This window comes from Ictidomys tridecemlineatus, chromosome 15 (assembly GCF_052094955.1).
Source record: "Ictidomys tridecemlineatus isolate mIctTri1 chromosome 15, mIctTri1.hap1, whole genome shotgun sequence".
Lineage (NCBI taxonomy): Eukaryota > Metazoa > Chordata > Mammalia > Rodentia > Sciuridae > Ictidomys > Ictidomys tridecemlineatus.
The window spans coordinates 45226030-45243846 of NC_135491.1; the positions used below are offsets into that span (position 1 = coordinate 45226030).

The 17817-nt window shown below is 45.0% G+C and overlaps 1 protein-coding gene across 1 annotated transcript in view; it reads left to right on the top strand.

Moving 5' to 3' along the window:
* Cdh3 (cadherin 3) overlaps positions 1-17204 on the top strand; it is a 46168-nt gene extending 28964 nt beyond the window's left edge. The window contains exons 7-16 of the mRNA XM_078032581.1: positions 1368-1543; positions 2237-2365; positions 3471-3656; positions 5517-5758; positions 6146-6291; positions 7061-7285; positions 12739-12945; positions 13969-14099; positions 14512-14658; positions 16263-17204. Of these exons, the coding sequence (XP_077888707.1) occupies positions 1368-1543; positions 2237-2365; positions 3471-3656; positions 5517-5758; positions 6146-6291; positions 7061-7285; positions 12739-12945; positions 13969-14099; positions 14512-14658; positions 16263-16472 (1799 nt within the window). The 3' untranslated portion in view covers positions 16473-17204. The remainder of the gene's footprint in view (positions 1-1367; positions 1544-2236; positions 2366-3470; positions 3657-5516; positions 5759-6145; positions 6292-7060; positions 7286-12738; positions 12946-13968; positions 14100-14511; positions 14659-16262) is intronic.
* Positions 17205-17817: the final 613 nt, after the last annotated feature.

Below are 17817 nucleotides of genomic sequence, written 5' to 3' on the forward strand. Positions count from 1 at the left end.
TAGATTCTCCAACTGTATCTCATGATTCCTGATCAACAGTCCTCGAAGAGAGCTCTGGGATCTGTGTGTGTGAAAACTTCCCAGAAGCTTCAGGTGATCAACCAAGTTTAGGATCCATTAACGCAGAAACTGCAAAGAACGAGATTTGAATCTGGACTTTACCAGCTGTGGTCCTGGGCATATTCTTATCTCTGAATCATCATATCTAAAAATGAAAATAATAGCAACCTTGAAGAAATATAAAAATTAGAAATAACACATGCAGCTAGGAGTATAGTTCAGTGGTGCTTAGCATACTTGAAGCCCTAGGTTTCATCTCCAACACCAAAAAAAAAAAAAAGAAAGAAAGAAAAATAACTCGTACTTGACATTATATACAGTGGAGTATCCTTCTTTTTTCATTTTCCCCACTTGTACTGGGGATTGAATCCAGGGGCTTCTACCACTGAGCCATACCCTCAGCCATTTTCATTTTATTTGAGACAGGGTCTTGCTGAGTTGCGAAAGCTGGCCTCAAAATTGTGATCCTCCTGCCTCAGCCTTGACATTTGACATGAAGTTCTATAGTGAAGGCAGCTGCAAGAAAATCAGCAAGATCTGGAAGGTGTTAGAACATGGCTTAGGGAGAGAAAATTGCCAGGGCTAGGAAAGAGGGTGGTGGGAGACCAGCAGAGAAGAGGGAAGTAGATACCTTTTTGTGTGTGTAGTGCTGGGGATTATAGTACGTGCATATTAATGACCACCAAAGACAGGCACTTGCAGGGGGAGGGGTTTGTGAGTTGGTTAGACAGGAAGTAACACATTCCCACAATAAAAAGTTTTAAGTTGAAATCTTTTTTTTTTTTTTTTCCTTCATAAGACTCCTAGCAAAAGTCAGTGTAAACTGGAATGGTGCTTCAAAGGTTTGGAGGCCTACACTTTTTCTGTCTTATTCAGCTCTTTTGGCCTTTGTTCTCAAGGTTACCTTTATGGCTGCTGGGTCTAGCCATTACATCTGGAAGGAGGTGAGAAGTAGGAAGAACAAGCCCATATTTGTAAAAACATTTCTCCCAAAGTTGTATGTCCCGTTTTTAACAAACTTTATTCTCTTGGTCACAGGAAGGTGCCAAAAGGTTGGAAAATAGCCTTTGTTCCTTAAAAACAAAACAAAACAAAAAAACTACCTGTGCCCAGCCTAAAATGAGGATGACAATTCTAAAAACGAAGGAAAGAATTGAAAATGGGTGCCAGACAAACAGACTCTGTCACCAAGTAGATACGACCAAGTTGAAACATGGAGGAGACTCTCAAGAGTTCCAAAAGTGGGCAAGGCCGGAATGGGACCTGGGAGGAAAGGTGCTCACTCACTCATCCTTTCTCCTCTCCAGGTACTTCAGTGATGCAGGTATCAGCCACAGATGAGGATGATGCCATCAACACCTACAACGGGGTGGTTGCCTACTCCATCCACAGCCAGGAACCAAAGGACCCACACGACCTCATGTTCACTGTCCACCGAAGCACAGGCACCATCAGTGTCATTTCCAGTGGCCTGGACCGAGAGGTGAACAGCCCTGAGAGAAAGTGCTGCCAACCTAGGCTTGCCCAGGCTGGGGCCTGACTCTCAGAGCAGAAACTCCTGTCCCTGTCCCTGTCCCTGAGGTCAAGGTAGAACAATGGGGACCCAAATCAGCTGAGTGTCAACTACTGTGTCCACACACGGATGTCCCACAGCTCCCTTGGGTCGGTGGCCTGCTGCCAAACAATCTCATTGAATCTCTTCTGAGGATGAGGAGGCAGCTGTAAAATGAAGACTTTTTATATTTTCTGGAGGTTTTCTCATTTCCTCTTGGAATGGTTCACTTAGTGTGCACATTGCATAGATTTGTCCCTTGTGTGCCACAAAGTAGAATTAGCTCCATGGATATTGGAGTTGCCTTCTGTTTCCTAATTAATATCTTTGCCCAAATTCCTGCTTAATACTCCCACGGTGGAGCAGCTAAGGGTTGGGGCCAGTGCCCAGTCTTTCCCAGGATAAACCCAGGAGAACTGCTGGCACCTGAGACTCCTCCCCAGCACCACCCTCTGCTTCTATTCTTTCTGGTGAAGTGCGGGTAGGACAAGGGGCCAAGAATATCATGAGAGGAGCACTTCTCTATCTCTATACTCCCTCAAGGCTTTGGCTCTTAGAGCCCAGGTGAGGGACTCCTGAGACTGGACTCACGGTGGGCTTCCCCTCTCCTTTCTTTATCCCCAGAAAGTCCCTGAATACACACTGACCATCCAGGCTACAGACATGGATGGAGATGGCTCCACCACCACAGCAGTGGCAATAGTGGAAATCCTTGATGCCAATGACAATGCTCCTGTGTTCAACCCCCAGAAGGTAACACCCGTTCTTCTTTCTTCCCTCATCAGTAACGAAGGGCTTAAGTTTAATCCTCTCATGAAATTTTGGATCCTGCCTATGTCGCTTCAAGTCCTAGCCTTACCATCTACTGGCTGTGTGACCTTCGGCAAACTACTAACCCTCTGTGCCCTCATTTCTGAATCTGTGAAATGGAGATAATGATCACACCTGCTGCATTGTTCTGAGTTTTAAATGAAATAATCTATGTACCGTTTTGAACACAATCCTGGCAAAATAGGTGCTGCATATGAAAATCTTTGTTGATATGAAAACTTACTATCCTTTGAACACACGTCTCTCCACATTTCCCCAGTGAATACTTGTACACCTCCAATGACAGAGGCCTCAATGCCACCCAGGGTGACATGCCCCACCCCTTCCATTTGTAGATACCTGTGACTGCTAACATTCTTCAGACCTGATTAAAAAATTGTTCTGGGGCTAGGGTTGTGGCTCAGTGGTAGAACACTTGCCTAGCATGGACGAGGCCCTGGGTTCAATCCTCAGCACCACATATAAATAAATAAATAAATAAATAAATAAATAAATAAATAAAAGATAATTAAAATTTTTTTTTTGTTGTTGTTGTTCTAGGAGCTGGGAGTGTAGCTCAGTGGTAGAGCACTTGCACTGTTTTGTTCTGAGCAGCTGATTTTCTAGTCTTTACTACCTGTCCTAGAACCTCCAAAAAACCTTCTGTCCATTGCCCCAACACAAATAGGATCCTACCTTATTGTCACCTTTCTTATGACCTACTGATCTCAGGTAGATGGATGACTATATCCAGCAGGGACTTGGATACCCAGACCAGTGAGATTCTGGAACATCAGGCTCCTGGGAGGAGGGAAATCACCCAATGTTGGTGTGGTCTATCCCTGCAGCTGTTAAGCTAATGCTTGGGACATTCTGCACCAGGGTGTGCCCTGAAAACCTGCTAAGGGGGTTGGTGGGCCAGGAAAGAGTAAAGGCCATGGGGCTCCCCAGAAGGAAGATGGAGGGCACATGGCTGATGAGAGTAGAACAGCCTCTAAGGAAAGTCAGTCTCTCTGCTCTGATTGCTCTGCGCTTCCCACACTGACAGTACGAAGCCCGGGTGCCAGAAAATGCAGTGGGCCATGAGGTGCAGAGGCTGACAGTGACTGATCTGGATGCCCCCAACTCAACAGCGTGGCATGCCATCTACCGCATTGTGGGAGGTGACGATGGGGACCATTTTACCATCACCACCCACCCTGAGAGCAACCAGGGCATCTTGACAACCAGGAAGGTGAGTTTCTTTGAACTTAAACAAAGGACACTCCTGGGACAGCCAGGACTCCAGCCTCCAGGACAAGGGGAGCCACAGGTGAGTCACTGATTCAGTTGAAGCACATCAATGGATTCTTCCCAGAACCCAGTGTCCACAGGCCACCTCCAGAGTCATCTCTCAGAGAATCTGTTTTATTAGAATCATGCTAATTTTGCATTTACTCAGCAACACACATCTAGGTATTTAGATGTGAAAAGTTTCAAATTATTTAGTAGGCCAGGCTCAGTGGGGCTTGCCTATAATCCAAGTTCTTGGGAGGCTTAAGCAGGAAGATTACAAGTTTAAAACCAGCCTCAGCAACTTAGCGAGACCCTGTCTCAAAAAATAAAATGGACTGGAGATGTGGCTCAATGGTTAGGCAACCCTGGGTTCAATCCCTGGTACCTAATAATAATAATAATAATAGAATAAATAAATAAATTACATAGTAGGCACATCTTTGCCTCTCAAAACTTTTGTGCATTTTTGTTTTTATTAGAGAATAAGACATGGTTTGAGTAAAAAAGACTGAATAAAATTGAAGGGGCTGGGGTTATGGCTCAAGTGGTAGAGCGCTTGCTTAGCATACGTGCAGCACTGGGTTTGATCCTCAGCACCACATAAAAATAAAACGTAAACATATTGTGTTCACCTACAACTAAAAAATATATATTAAAAAAGTAAAAACAAAAAAAAATTTTTTAATTGAAGCTTCAAGAAAATGAGTCTGGCTTGGCATACACCTGTAATCCCAGATACTTGGGAGGCTGAGGCAGGAGAATTACAAGTTTTGAGGCCACCTGGGCAAAAATAGTGAATCCCTGTCTCAAAATTTAAAATAAAGGGGACTAGAGATGTAGCCCAGTGATAGAGCATTTGCCTAGCATGTGATAGGCTCCGGGTTTGATCCCCAGTACTTCAAAAAATAAAAATAAAAGACAAGAAGGGGACATTTAAACCTAAGGTAGTCTTAGGTTTAAATGTCCCCTTCTTGTGACAAATACTTTATAAGGCCCCTTTTACACTGTGAAATGAAGTTCATTTATAATCTAACTTAGCTAAATTGTATTTTTAGAAAAGTAGAATGACCACCTAAAATAAAGGAGAAATTTCTACAAAAAGCTACTGAATATAAAACATTTTTGTGCAACTGCACTAGAAAACATAGTGAAATGGTCAGTTACTTGCATCTAGTTGTAGAATCATCCAAATGTGGTAGATACTGCGTGTCACTCTGGCAATGCAGAACGGGAGTGGTATTGATATCTTTTCAGAACAGTGAACAAACTCTTGAAAAAGTCCTGACCAAATTAAATTATGAGCTTCTCTCAGTTGCATTCCTAGAGAATTTAGTATATATTAAAACCACACCAAAAACTTGGTTTATATGCAAAACATTCTATACTCTAATTATGAACAGGTGTTTTACACCCGCAGCTGTAGGAATGTCTTAAGGGACATTGGCAAGTTACATGGGATATGGGATCAGTTCCTTGTGTCTTAACACTGTGGGAATGGCACCCCTGCCCCAGCATATGAGTAACAATGACCCCCCTCGTCAGACCTCCATAAGTTTTTCTAAAACACTCCCTAGAGGGCATCACCACCCCATTGGAAACCAATATTCTAGGCCTTACTAAGCTAGTTGCCTCTGGGGTGATCCAAGAGACTCCACTAGATATCTACTCAGGAAACACTGGAGGCTTTGGAGACAGAGAGAGATCCTCGTGAGGGATTGTTGCTTGTAGGGGGAGGGCTCGATCCCCTCACTATGGGCCCTTTCCTTCTGACGCCCACAGGCCTCCTCACGAAATGGTGGTTCGCGTTCTTCTCTCCTAGGGCTTGGATTTTGAGGCCCAAAACCAGCACACCCTATATGTAGCAGTGACCAATGAGGCTCCCTTTGTGGTGAAGCTCCCAACCTCCACAGCCACCATAGTGGTCCATGTGGAGGACGTGAACGAGGCCCCTGTGTTTGTCCCACCCTCCAAAGTCATTGAGGCCCAGGAGGGTATCTCCACTGGGGAGGCTATCGGCATCTACACTGCACAGGACCCTGACAAGGAGGATCAGAAGATCAGGTACTCCTCGGGAACTGGCTCCAGTCAGCCAAATGTACCGGTACAGTAGGGCGGGATGTTCTCTTACCATAAAGATTGTTCAACTGGGCTGGGCACTTAGTAAGATCCTGTCTCAAACTACAAAGGGCTAGAGATGTGGCTCTGTGGTTAAGTACCCCTCAGTTAAATCGCTGGAGACAAAAGACTCTGAGAAGAGGTTCAGGGAAGGTGGGTCCTCTCTCACCCACATATCCCTGCTGGCTCCCTACCTGCTATTTTAGTCTCCGTTTCAATGAGATTCATTTTCTCTGTGGTCCTGCTTAAGAGCCCAGAGACCATCTGTACTGGGTCTAAAGAGGTTTGAATGATGACACTAGAATTCATGTGACCCTTCTCAATTATTCCCAGCTACCACATCATGAGAGACCCAGCAGGATGGCTAGCAATGGACCCAGACAGTGGGCAAATCACTGCTGCGGGCATCTTGGACCGTGAGGATGAGCGGTTTGTGAAGAACAACGTCTATGAAGTCATGGTTTTGGCCACAGACAACGGTGAGAGTTTCCTCCCAAGTTTCCCACATGGGGATACCTTTGGTTCTCAAATCATATAACACAGCCTGTTCCCTCTGCACAGAGGATTGTGGTGGGATCAGTTCCACCAAACCAGTCGGGAGAGTTGAAGGGGTCTTTTGGGAGTGAGGGTGTCTCTTAAAGGACTGTTCCTAGGGAGACTGGCTGTGATTATGATTATGATTTTTTCTGATACCCAAGAGTCAGGAAAGATCCTGAAGACTCCATTCAACCTAAGTTTTTGGTTCACTGAACCCTAAATTGACCTTTAGTTTCCCCTTATAGTGGAGTAACAGAGAATACCTGGTAAATACCATGATTGATGAGTGATTTCACACCACAGTCAGTGGGGGAGTATGATATAATTGACATCTCTGCTTAGCACATAGTGAACCAACACCTTCAGGTTCCCCGAAGCTGATCTGCAAACACCAGACTAGCCCTGAGGTGGCCAATAGGTTTCACTCTGTGGCCGATTATAATGACTATTTGGGTGAAGTGGCTGCAGCTAATCTATGATAGATTGATAATGTCTGCTATGGACACATGAGAGATGACTTGATTTTCATGTATTTGTCATCACTGGTTTGATCTGTAATGAAACTAAGGCATGGAGAGACTTGCGGGTTAGAGCTGGGTGTAGAGCTGGAGTCTGAGATGGATTAAGTCAGTTTTAGGGTAGCTTAACATCAGTTCATCCAGCAACCAAGGGCAGATGCTGAAAAGATGTCATATGTGTTGTTATAAACAGGAAGCCCTCCCACCACTGGCACAGGAACCCTTCTCCTAACACTTACTGACATCAACGACCATGGCCCGATTCCTGAGCCCCGTCAAATCATCATCTGCAACCAAAGCCCTGTGCCTCAAGTGCTGAACATCACAGACAAGGACCTGTCCCCCCACTCCTCCCCTTTCCAGGCCCAGCTAACACATGACTCAGATATCTACTGGATGGCAGAAGTCAGTGAAAAAGGTAACTTGAGTGGTGGTAGCCGGTGAGGTCTACCCCACACTCGCCCGATGCACAAATTCTTATTCCAGCATTTTTGGGGTCACAGATAATGATCTCCACAAGAACATCAGTCAGATGCTATTTATGGGCTAGGGCTGTATCTCAGTGGCAGATCACTTTCTTAGCATGTGCAAGGACATGGATTTGATGTCCAGCACCACACATGCATAAAGCAGCCAGGCATAGTGGCACATGCCTATAATCCCAAACACTCAGGATGCTGAAACAAGAGGGTAGCAAGTTTGAGGCCAGCCTGGACAATTTATCAAAACCTTGCCTTAAAAATCATTTTAATTGGGCTGGGGATGTATCTCAGTAGTAGAGCACTTACTTGCATGTGATGTGTGAGGCCCCCAGTACCACACACACACACACACACAAAAAAAAAAAAAGAAGAAGAAAGAAAGAAAAAATGCATGATAGCATATGCCTATAATCTTAGACCTTGGGAGGCTGAGGCAGGAGGATCACACATTCAAGGCCAGCTTTAGCACTTTAGTGTGACCCTAGACAATTTAGCAAGACTCTGTCTCAAAACACTTTTAAAAAGAAGGGCTGGGGAAGAAGGCTCGGTGTAAAAATTCTATTGGAAGCCTTTGGAATCTCATAGGAACTCTGAAAGATATTTCTAGTCCATCTGGCCTTTCTATGCAAATGGAAAAAACAGGGCCCAGTGAGAGACGAAGTGACTTGTCCAGTATTACATAGCAAGAGTTAGGGCTCCAAGCCTGTTGTGGTGGCACTCGCCTGTAATCCCAGCAGCTCAGGAGGCTGGGGCAGGAGAATTGCAAGTTTGAGGGCATCCTCAGAAACTTAGCAAACCCTATCTCAAAAAAATAAAAAGAACTGGGGATGTAGCTTAGTGGCAAAATGCCCATGGATCTCCAGTACAGGCTGGGAGTGTATTTCATTGGCAGAGCACATGCTTAGCATGTGCAAAGCCTTTGGTTGGATCCTCAGTACTGCAAAAAGAAAAAGGATTGCAGCACAGCAATTACAGCTAACACTCTCAGCAAGCTTATTAGGCCAAACATCACCTCACGTGCTCCACCCTGGAGTACTTAATCCCCACATCCATGCTGTGAAGGGGGTACTGTTGTCTCTGCCTCACACACATATTTTACAGATGAGGAAATCAAATACAGAGGCTTAAATATCTTGACAGAGGCATTATTATGGCTAGAAAATACTTGCATGGAGGTTTTAGTCCAGGTATCTGACTTATCATTATATTCTGTTGTGTACCATTGATGGGACCCTGGCAATATGCAAAAGCTTTTTCTTTTTTTTCCTTATTTTATCTTTCTACCAATTTCTAGTCAGCATTTTCATCCCCACATATAGATAAGAATGAGGCTTGAGGAGGTTAACTAACATGCCCAAGGGCATAGCGTAGGTGATAATTAGGAGTTGAAGCAGGCTTTGACTCCAGAGCCCCTGGCCATGTTGTTCCCAGCCTACTTCCCTGTCCTGCCTCTCTCTGGGCCACTGTTTTGAAGTTCTTAGCCTTCAGGATTTTTCAGTTGTTGTATGGACCAGAGAGGAGTGAGTCTGACCCTAAGTACCAATAAGGCTATGAGAAAAACTGCCTTACTTGGCTTAAGGTGCTTCTTAGGGCTGGGAATCCCCAGGAGAGAAATGGAGAACCAATACAGTTTCTACCCCAAAGAAACCAAATAACCCCATTTCTGTTACTGCTGCTAAGCCCAGCTCTGAAAAAACTTGGGAGACCTCCTTCAGACACCCACATTGTCTCATTTTTTGGTTCCTGTGATTTGGACATATACATCCACCTTTCCTTTGGGAGTCCAAATTGGTCTCCTCTGTCACCCCCTTGTGGCCTAGAAGCCATTTTTTTTTTCTTCCTGAACATATCATGGAAGAGCTTAAACCAGAAATGCCTTGGTTCAATACCTGACCCCTCCATTGACTTTTCACCAGCTTTATGACTGTGTGCAAATTATAGAACCTGGGCCTCAGGTTCCTTATCTGTGGTTCGGGTCAGTATTTCTGTCTACTTCCTTGTTATGAAATAGTAAATTAAATATGATTAAATAGGTGAATGCATGAAGGTCCATACTTAGTTCAGGTGAGCTGTCATCTTCAAGGCTTGTATTTCCCTGTAACCTTCTCAGATCTGGCTCATGGAAGTGTAAGCATTATGCCCAAATCCCCAAAAAAACAATCCTTGAACATAGTACTGATATCTGTTTTTTTGTTTTAATTTACTTTTTCTCTTTGCCCTTGTCCTTGTCATCAGGGGAGAATTCATCCACATTTTATGTATGCGACTTTGGGCTAGTTACTTGACTCCCTCAGCCTCAATTTCTGCTTTTGTAAAATGAAGTTAATTGCATTACTTGCCTCTCAAAGTTGTGGTGAGGGTTAAGATAGGACCTGGCAGATAGTAAGCATCTATTTAGTCACTGCCACCACTATCATTAACAGCAACTGAGAAATCAGCCCTAGAGCATGGTGCCAATGTTTGGTGACATATCCCATGTTGGCCTCTCCACACAGTAGACCAGATACTCAGTTTGCAGAAGTATCTCTGCCTGCCATTGCTAAATGGGTGAATTCTGCCTCTGGCCTTCTTACTTAGAGTGTACAGATCCTTTTAACTAGAAGTGGCTTGAGGCCAGTGCTGAAATAGCTTGTAAGCCTGAGGGGTGGGTTAGAAATTCAGAGGTTGGTTGTGATTACCAGTGATTAGTGGGTGAGAGATGCCACAATGTTGGGGATAATCCTGCAGGATGAAAAATGTTCCACCAATGCTGTTTGTGCCTCTCTTGAGAAAGGTGGGTCTGAACTGAAGGCCTTTCTTCAAAGAGACCCCTGACCCTATATTCCTCACTTACAACCTACGTCCCTCCCTACTCTGGGTTTGCCACAGTTTCTCCCGAGTGCTTGAATTGTGGGCCACTGAACTTCGCTTCTGCTCTGTGCTCAGCCTGCTAATTCCCTGGGCCTTTGAAGCCTAGCTAGTTGGTCCAATTACTGCTCACCTGAACTAAGTATGGACTTTCATGCATTCACCTATTTAATCTTCATGACATATTTCTGGCATCCCTGAACTTGTGTGTAATCACTAATGCTGTGATAACATGGGTTAGCATCCTATCTGATTGGTTTAATATATTACTATGTAACCAAGTCACATGCATTTGGATTTAGTTGTCATCACATGGAAATATAGCTACTTCATATTTAATCATGCTAGGCACAATGGCACCCACCTGAAATCCCAGCGACCCTGTAGACTGAGGCAGGAGGATCACAAGTTCAAGACCAACCTAGGCCACTTAGTGAGTCTTGAGCAACTTATCAAGACCCTGTCTCAAAAAAGTGCCCCTGGATTCAATCCCTGGTATCCCCCCTGAAAAAAAATTAAATCATGTAGTTGAGGTATAAATTTTTATTATAAAAGCAAAATAATGGCTGGGCACAGTGGTGCACACCTCTGATCCCAGCTACACAGGAAGCTGAGGCAGGAAGAAGCACAAATTCAAGACCAGCCATTAGGCAAATTAGCAAGTCCCTTCGTGTTAGTCAGCTTTTTGTCGCTGTGACCAAAATACATGACAGGAACAACTTAGAGAAGGAAAAATTTATTGGGGGCTAAGGTTTCAAAGGTTTATTCCACAGTTGGACCAACTCCATTACTCTGGGTTCGAGGTGAGGGAGAACATCATGGCAGGGGGCAAGGCAGAGGAAAGCTGCTCAGCTCATGGTATTTGGGAAGCAGAGAGGGAGGGAACATGCAAGAGGGCGCAACCAGATATAATGCCCTGGAGCACACCTCCAGTGATCTACTTCTTCCAGCCACACCCCACCTCCCTATAGTTACCAACAATATGGTCTACTCAAATTATTAATCCATCAAATAGACTAATCCACCATTAATCCAAGTTAGAGCTCTCATAATCATTTCACCTCTGAACATTACTACATTGTCTTTCACATGGCTTTTAGGGGTCACTAAAGATCCAAACTACAACACCCTATTTCAAAATTTTTTATTTAGCTGGACACAGTGGCACACACCTGTAATCCCAATAGCTCAGAGGCTGAAGCAGGAGGATCACAAGTTCAAAGCCAGCCTCAGCAAAAAATCAATGTACTAAGGAACTCAGTAAGAACCTGTCTCTAAATAAAAATACAAAATAGGTCTGGGATGAGGCTCAGTGGTCAAGGGCCCCTGAGTTCAATCTCTAGAACCAAAAAAAAAAAAAAGTATTTCTCTCTTCTTTGGTACTGATGATTGAACCCAGGAGCCCTCTACCACTGAGCCACATGCCCCATCCTTTTGATTTTTGATACAGGGCCTCACTAAGTTTCTGAGGCTGGTTTCAAACTTGGAATCCTCCTGCCTTGACCTCGTGAGTTGCTGGGATTGTAGGCCTGTCTTACCATGTTCAGCTTAAAATATTTTTTAAAAAGGGCTGAGGGATGTGTAGCTCAGTGATAGAGCACTTGCCTAGCATGAGCAAGATACTGGGTTCAGTCTCCAGGGCTCAGTCCCCATTACTAATAAATAAATAAATAGATAAATAAATGGCAAAATGATGCAATAATAAGTAAGGGCTGGAAATACAGTTCAGGGGTAGAGCAATTGCCTGCCATATACAAGAGCCTGGTTCAATCCCCAACACTACATAACCAATAAAGTTGTGGTGCGACCCTAGACTACATAACCAATAAAACAAAGTAATTCCCATAATAAATGATAGTGGACATTGAAATATGAAAACAAGTGGCCAATTAATGTAAACATTAAATGATTTAGGTCTATTTCATGGGAAGAATAATATATTCTTTTGAGGCAAAGAACAGTCTAGGAGCTGATGTGTTGATGAATTATTGGGTCCATATCACATAACTGTTAAGGCTTTCATTTTAAAAATACTGTTATTTCATTCATTTATTTCTGCAGTACTGGGGATTAAACCCAGGGCCTAGCATATGCTAGGCAATTGCTGTGCCACAGACCTACACCTGCAGTCATTTTTTAAAATTTTATTTTGAGACAAGGTCTTACTAAATTTCTCAGGCTGGTCTCGAATTTACAATCCTTAGTTGGGATTAAAGGCATGTAGCTACTATGCTTGGAGGTGGTTGATTTTTCTTTAAATGATGAATTAATTTTTATAACCTAATAATTCTGAGACAATGAATTTTGCTTTAGCCAGTTGTTGTTGTTGTTATTATTATTTTTGGTGCTGGAGATAGAATCCAAGACCTTGCATATACTAAGCGTGAACTCTACTACTAAGCTATAATCCCAGCCATAGATATTAATTTTTCAGGATATTTCTCTTTAGCAAATGCAGACATTGTTCTCCAATCTCCATCATAATGTATTCAGTTCCAACACTAATGGCATCTCCAGACTAATAAATGCTCTGTCCATTCAGGAGATACAGTGGCCTTGTCCCTAAAGAAGTTTCTGAAGCAAGACACATACGATGTGCACCTTTCTCTCTCTGACCATGGTAACAAGGAGCAGCTAACAGTGATCAGTGCCACTGTGTGCGACTGCCGTGGCCATGTGGACACCTGTCCCATACCCTGGAAGGGCGGTTTCATTCTCCCTGTCTTGGGGGCTGTCCTGGCTCTGCTACGTGAGTACCACACACCTTCCCACTCCGATACTGGAATAGAATCATGGAGACATGATTCTACTTTGAACTGGGACCAAGAAGCTACCAACATGGCCCATCCATTCCTTACACACTTAATTCCAGGAGTGTCATTCATTAGACGCACTCTGGAGCTTCTGGATTGTGCCAGGCATTAGAGACACAAGTGGATAGCAAATAGATGTGGTCCTGCCATCACATACTCTCAGGCTTGAGCGGTGGTTCCTTGGGCATTAGTAGTACCAGGAATTTGTTAGAAAGGTAGATTCTCGGGTCCCACTTCAGAACTCCAGAATATTAGGGATAGGACTCAGTAATCTGCGTTTTGACAAACTCTCAGGGAGGCCAGTCATGGTGGCACTCACCTGTGACCCCAGCTACTCCTGAGACTGAGACAGGAGGATTGCAAGTTTGAAGTTAGTCTCAGCAACTTAGGGAGGCCCTGTTTCAAAATAAAAATAGCTGGAGCTATAGTTCAGTCACAGAGTGCTCTAGGTTTAATCTCCAGCACAATTAAAAAAACAAAAAAAAACAACCCACCAGTATGGGAAGTCTGACAATAAATGAGACCAAATTATAGTAGGAAGGAATGGAGTTGGAGTTGGGCTGCTTCTAGGAGGAAGTGATTATGCCCAAACCTAAAGGTAAAGCCATGTATAGGCGTGGAGAGTGGGTCGAGAGGAGTCAGCCCAGGAAAGGTTCCAAAGTGGGAAACTGCTGGGTATATTTGAGAAACTCAGAAGAGGCCAGTGTGTTGACTTTAGTGTGTGTGTGAGGGGGCGAGTCTGTGGCGGGGGTTGGAGGCATATGCAGGGCCAGCCATGTAAGCTTTGGTACGTAGTTGGGTTTTTCCTAGGTGCAGGGAGAGCCACTGTAGTGTGTTAAGCTTTGGCTGTTAAGTGGGGGCTCTAAGGTTGGGTGGGGCTCTGAGGGCTTGAAGTCTTGGCTGGCCATGTGGTTGGGATGTGGTCGGGGGTGAATAGTCACATTTCCCAATTCTTTCAGTCCTCCTGCTGGTGCTCCTCTTATTGGTGAGAAAGAAGCGGAAGGTCAAAGAGCCCCTTCTGCTCCCAGAAGATGACACCCGTGACAATGTTTTCTATTATGGTGAAGAGGGTGGTGGTGAAGAGGACCAGGTGAGCCACTGAGGCAGGGGATGGCAGGGGTTGTTGGGTCAACTAACTGACCACATTAGCTGCACTGACCAGCCCTGGAAGATCAGTCTTCAACAGGATGGACTATCAGCTCCTCTTCTGAGGGGGATATGGTCCCTCCCTGGTGTCTGTGGTCCAGCCAATGGACCTCAATCAAAACTGCACTTAATTGGGAAAGATAGGGAGAGTAGAAATGAGGACTTACAGAAATTTCTGTAGAGGAAATTTCCTATAGAGGAAAGGGAGGCTCTGCAAGGTCCTCTGATGACCTGAGCCCTTGCAGCTGACATTATCAGTCTTCCAAGACCTACCTGTGAACCTTAGCATTCAAAGGATGAAGTGTTACTGGTGGGGAGAGGTCTCAATCCTAGTGTTCTCATTTCTTTTCCGGAAGGATTATGATATCACCCAACTCCACCGGGGTCTGGAGGTCAGGCCTGAGGTAATTCTCCGCAATGATGTTGCACCAACCTTCATCCCTACACCCATGTACCGGCCCCGGCCAGCCAACCCAGATGAAATTGGCAACTTCATCATTGAGGTGAGAAATGGCGGGCCAGTCTAGCACGGCCCTTTAATCAAGTCTAGCATCAGCAGCTCAGGAGAACAAGTATGGCCCTGGAGTCTTGTTTCTGGGTTTGAATCCTGGCTCTACCACCAACCAGCTGTATGATCTCTATGTTTGAGTATCTCTGGGCTTCGGTTTCCTCCCCATAAAATACAGTTTTGCAGACTACTTAAGAATAGGTTAGAGCCTGGCGCAATGGCACATGCCTATAATCCCAGCAGCTCAGGAGGCTGAGGAAGGAGGATCAAAAGTTCAAAGCCAGCCTCAGCAACTTAGTGGGGGCCCTAAGTAACTCAGGGGCCCTAAGCAACCTGTCTCTAAGTAAAATACAAAAAAAGGGCTGGGGATAGGACTCAGTGGTTAAGTGCTCCTGGGTTCAATCCCTGGTACCAAAAATATAAATAAAATAAAGAAAGATTAGATTAGAAATAATTTATTCATTTATTCAAACATAGCAGTTGTTAGGAGAATATTCTGGAATTATACTACCTGGCTTTGAATTCTAAAGATTCTAGATGATTCCAATGAAGAGGAAAATTTAGAATCTCTGTTACGAATTACTTCATGAATTGCTTCAAATGAGGAAGCTCTAGAAACTGTGGCTTCGGCACCTTCCTGCCATTGGAATCACCTGGGACTTCAGAGGCCACCAGAACTTACACCCAGGGACTGGAATCCATTGATCTGGCTGGGATCTGGGTTTTAATTCTGAAAGCAAATCAAAGATGAAGAACCAGTGAACTATACATATAGGAGGTCTATGATATGAGACCAGCATAGCGATCAATGAGTGGCAGTCCTTAACAGAAAAAGAGAAAAAAAAATTAGTTGAAATTCACAAATTGGGTGGGGTGTATTCATCTGTGGCAGTGGACAGAAGCCTGGGTGGGAGGTCAGGAGGCCTCAGCCCTTTCTTCTGCAGAGATGGATAAATAATCCAGTGGTGAGCCTCTGTTCTTTAACCTGAGCATGTATGGAAGAGTGTGGTGCAAAAAAGAAGCATCTCACACAAGGGGAAAAGCTGCTCAGGGCACCTGGTTCCCAGAGGATGCTTTGGAGCTAAATACTTGGAGCTCATCCTTCCAGTTAAATGGAAAGTTTCCAGAATGACTGCATTTGGGGCATTTTGCAAATGCTGTCTCAATTAAACCCCACATCGTTCTACAAATGATAAAATAGTGTCCAGCTATGTGCTAGGTAAAGCTTTACATGTATTCATTTATTCCTCTAAAGCTGTGTGACATGGTACCATTTTACAGACAGGGAACAGAAGCACAGAGCAGTTCAGAGATGCCCCAAATCCCAAAACCAGTGTGTGGAGACTGAGTTCAGGCACAGTCTGTTTGCAGGGTCCCTGCCCTTCACCACGGGTGTGTGTTGCCCCGAGCTGCCATGCTGAGTCCCTGTGCTAACCACTTTCTAGGCATTGTTTCATTTCAACCTTCAAAGCCTTGAGGGAGAGGAGTGCTGGCCGGGCAGCTGAGGAAAGGGGGGCTCCGCAAGGTCCTCTGATGACCTGAGCCCTTGCAGCGGAGCCTCAGGCCCAGCGCTCCTGACTCCCGCCCTCTGTTGCACAGAACCTGAAGGCCGCCAACACCGACCCTGCAGCCCCCCCGTACGACTCCCTACTAGTGTTCGACTACGAGGGCAGTGGCTCTGATGCCGCCTCCCTGAGCTCCCTGACCTCCTCGGCCTCCGACCAAGACCAGGATTATGATTATCTGAACGAGTGGGGCAGTCGCTTCAAGAAGCTGGCGGACATGTACGGAGGCGGTGAGGATGACTAGGCTGCTGTGCCAGGAATAAAATGTCAGGCCACAGCAGCCTCTCGAAGGGGTCTCAGTCCCCACCTAAGCCAAGGACTTCGGAGCTTGTCAAGAAGAGGCCTGAGCAACTCGGAAGGAAGAGGATGCAAGTCTGCCATGAACAGGTCGGATGCTAAGCCCGTCCGTAGGGAAGGATGTGACAGTTAGACTTCACCCCTGACCACCTCAGACCACCTCTCAGCCTCATCAGGGTTGCCTCAGGCCAAAATTCCAGATGTTTCTTACCTGCCATAAAGTGCTCAGCCCAGATCCTGGGCCTGGACCGTCTCTGATGCTCCATGATGACTTTCCCTCTGGAATGGAACCTTAGAAAGAGGCCTCTTACGGTATTCCCTATTTTTTGTTTTATTTTCGTGGTGCTTGGAATTGAACCCAAGGCCTTGAGCATGCTAGGCAAGAGTTCTACCGCTGAGCGATCTCCTCAGCCCCTGTGTTTTTGTTTTTGTTGTTTTAATGCTGTTTTTTAGAGTCTTCTCAGTGTCCCCTCAGCCCTCCAGAAGCGCAGTCCGTGGGGTTTACTGCCCTCGTGCATTCCTCTGAACCCCAGACCCTGAGGCCTCCCACTTGCATTTTTATACTGTGTGTGTCTAGGTTGTCCTGTATTTTTTTACTTTCCCTATTGTGTGCTGTAGAAGGTGATGACAATCGTATAAATGTACTAGAAGTGTTTTTATTAAAGGAACTTTTCCCAGAGATGCCAGTGGAGTAAAATTTTTTTTTAACTTCTTTATTGACATCTAAGTTCCTCACCACACCATTCCCCCTGCTAAGGTTCATATCAGTGGTTGTTACCATTTTCCACATTGTGCAAAGGGACTAGGCTCTTCCACCCCCACTGGCTTCCTCCCAGCTTCCCTCTGTGGTAGAGAAGTTCAGGCTTCCCCTACATACTCAGATGAGTCCAGCAGCGGGGTAGGGGGTTATGGTGGAGGGGTATGGACCTGTACTCTCCCTGCAAATTCAAGAGCTGCTCCTCTGTGGCAAAACCATTCACCTCTTTCCCCTTGGGCTGAGTGCCACCAGAGCCCAGGTGAGGTTGCTTAGCCTCTACCTGCCTCAGATTTTTCATTTATAAAATGGGGAGATTTATGTGATTCAATGAATTAGTATCTGGTGCATGGATTGTGCTATTTGTTAATTAGAAACCACTGCAACTTAGAACTTTTAGATCCAGATGGCACTTAACTTCCATTGTTTCCTATAAACATACCCTCATACTCAGCCTCTGAGGAGGTTTCCCTGCTTTAAAGAATGGTCTTTTCGGGGGCTGGGATGGGTCTCATTGGTAAAGTACTCGTCTAGTATG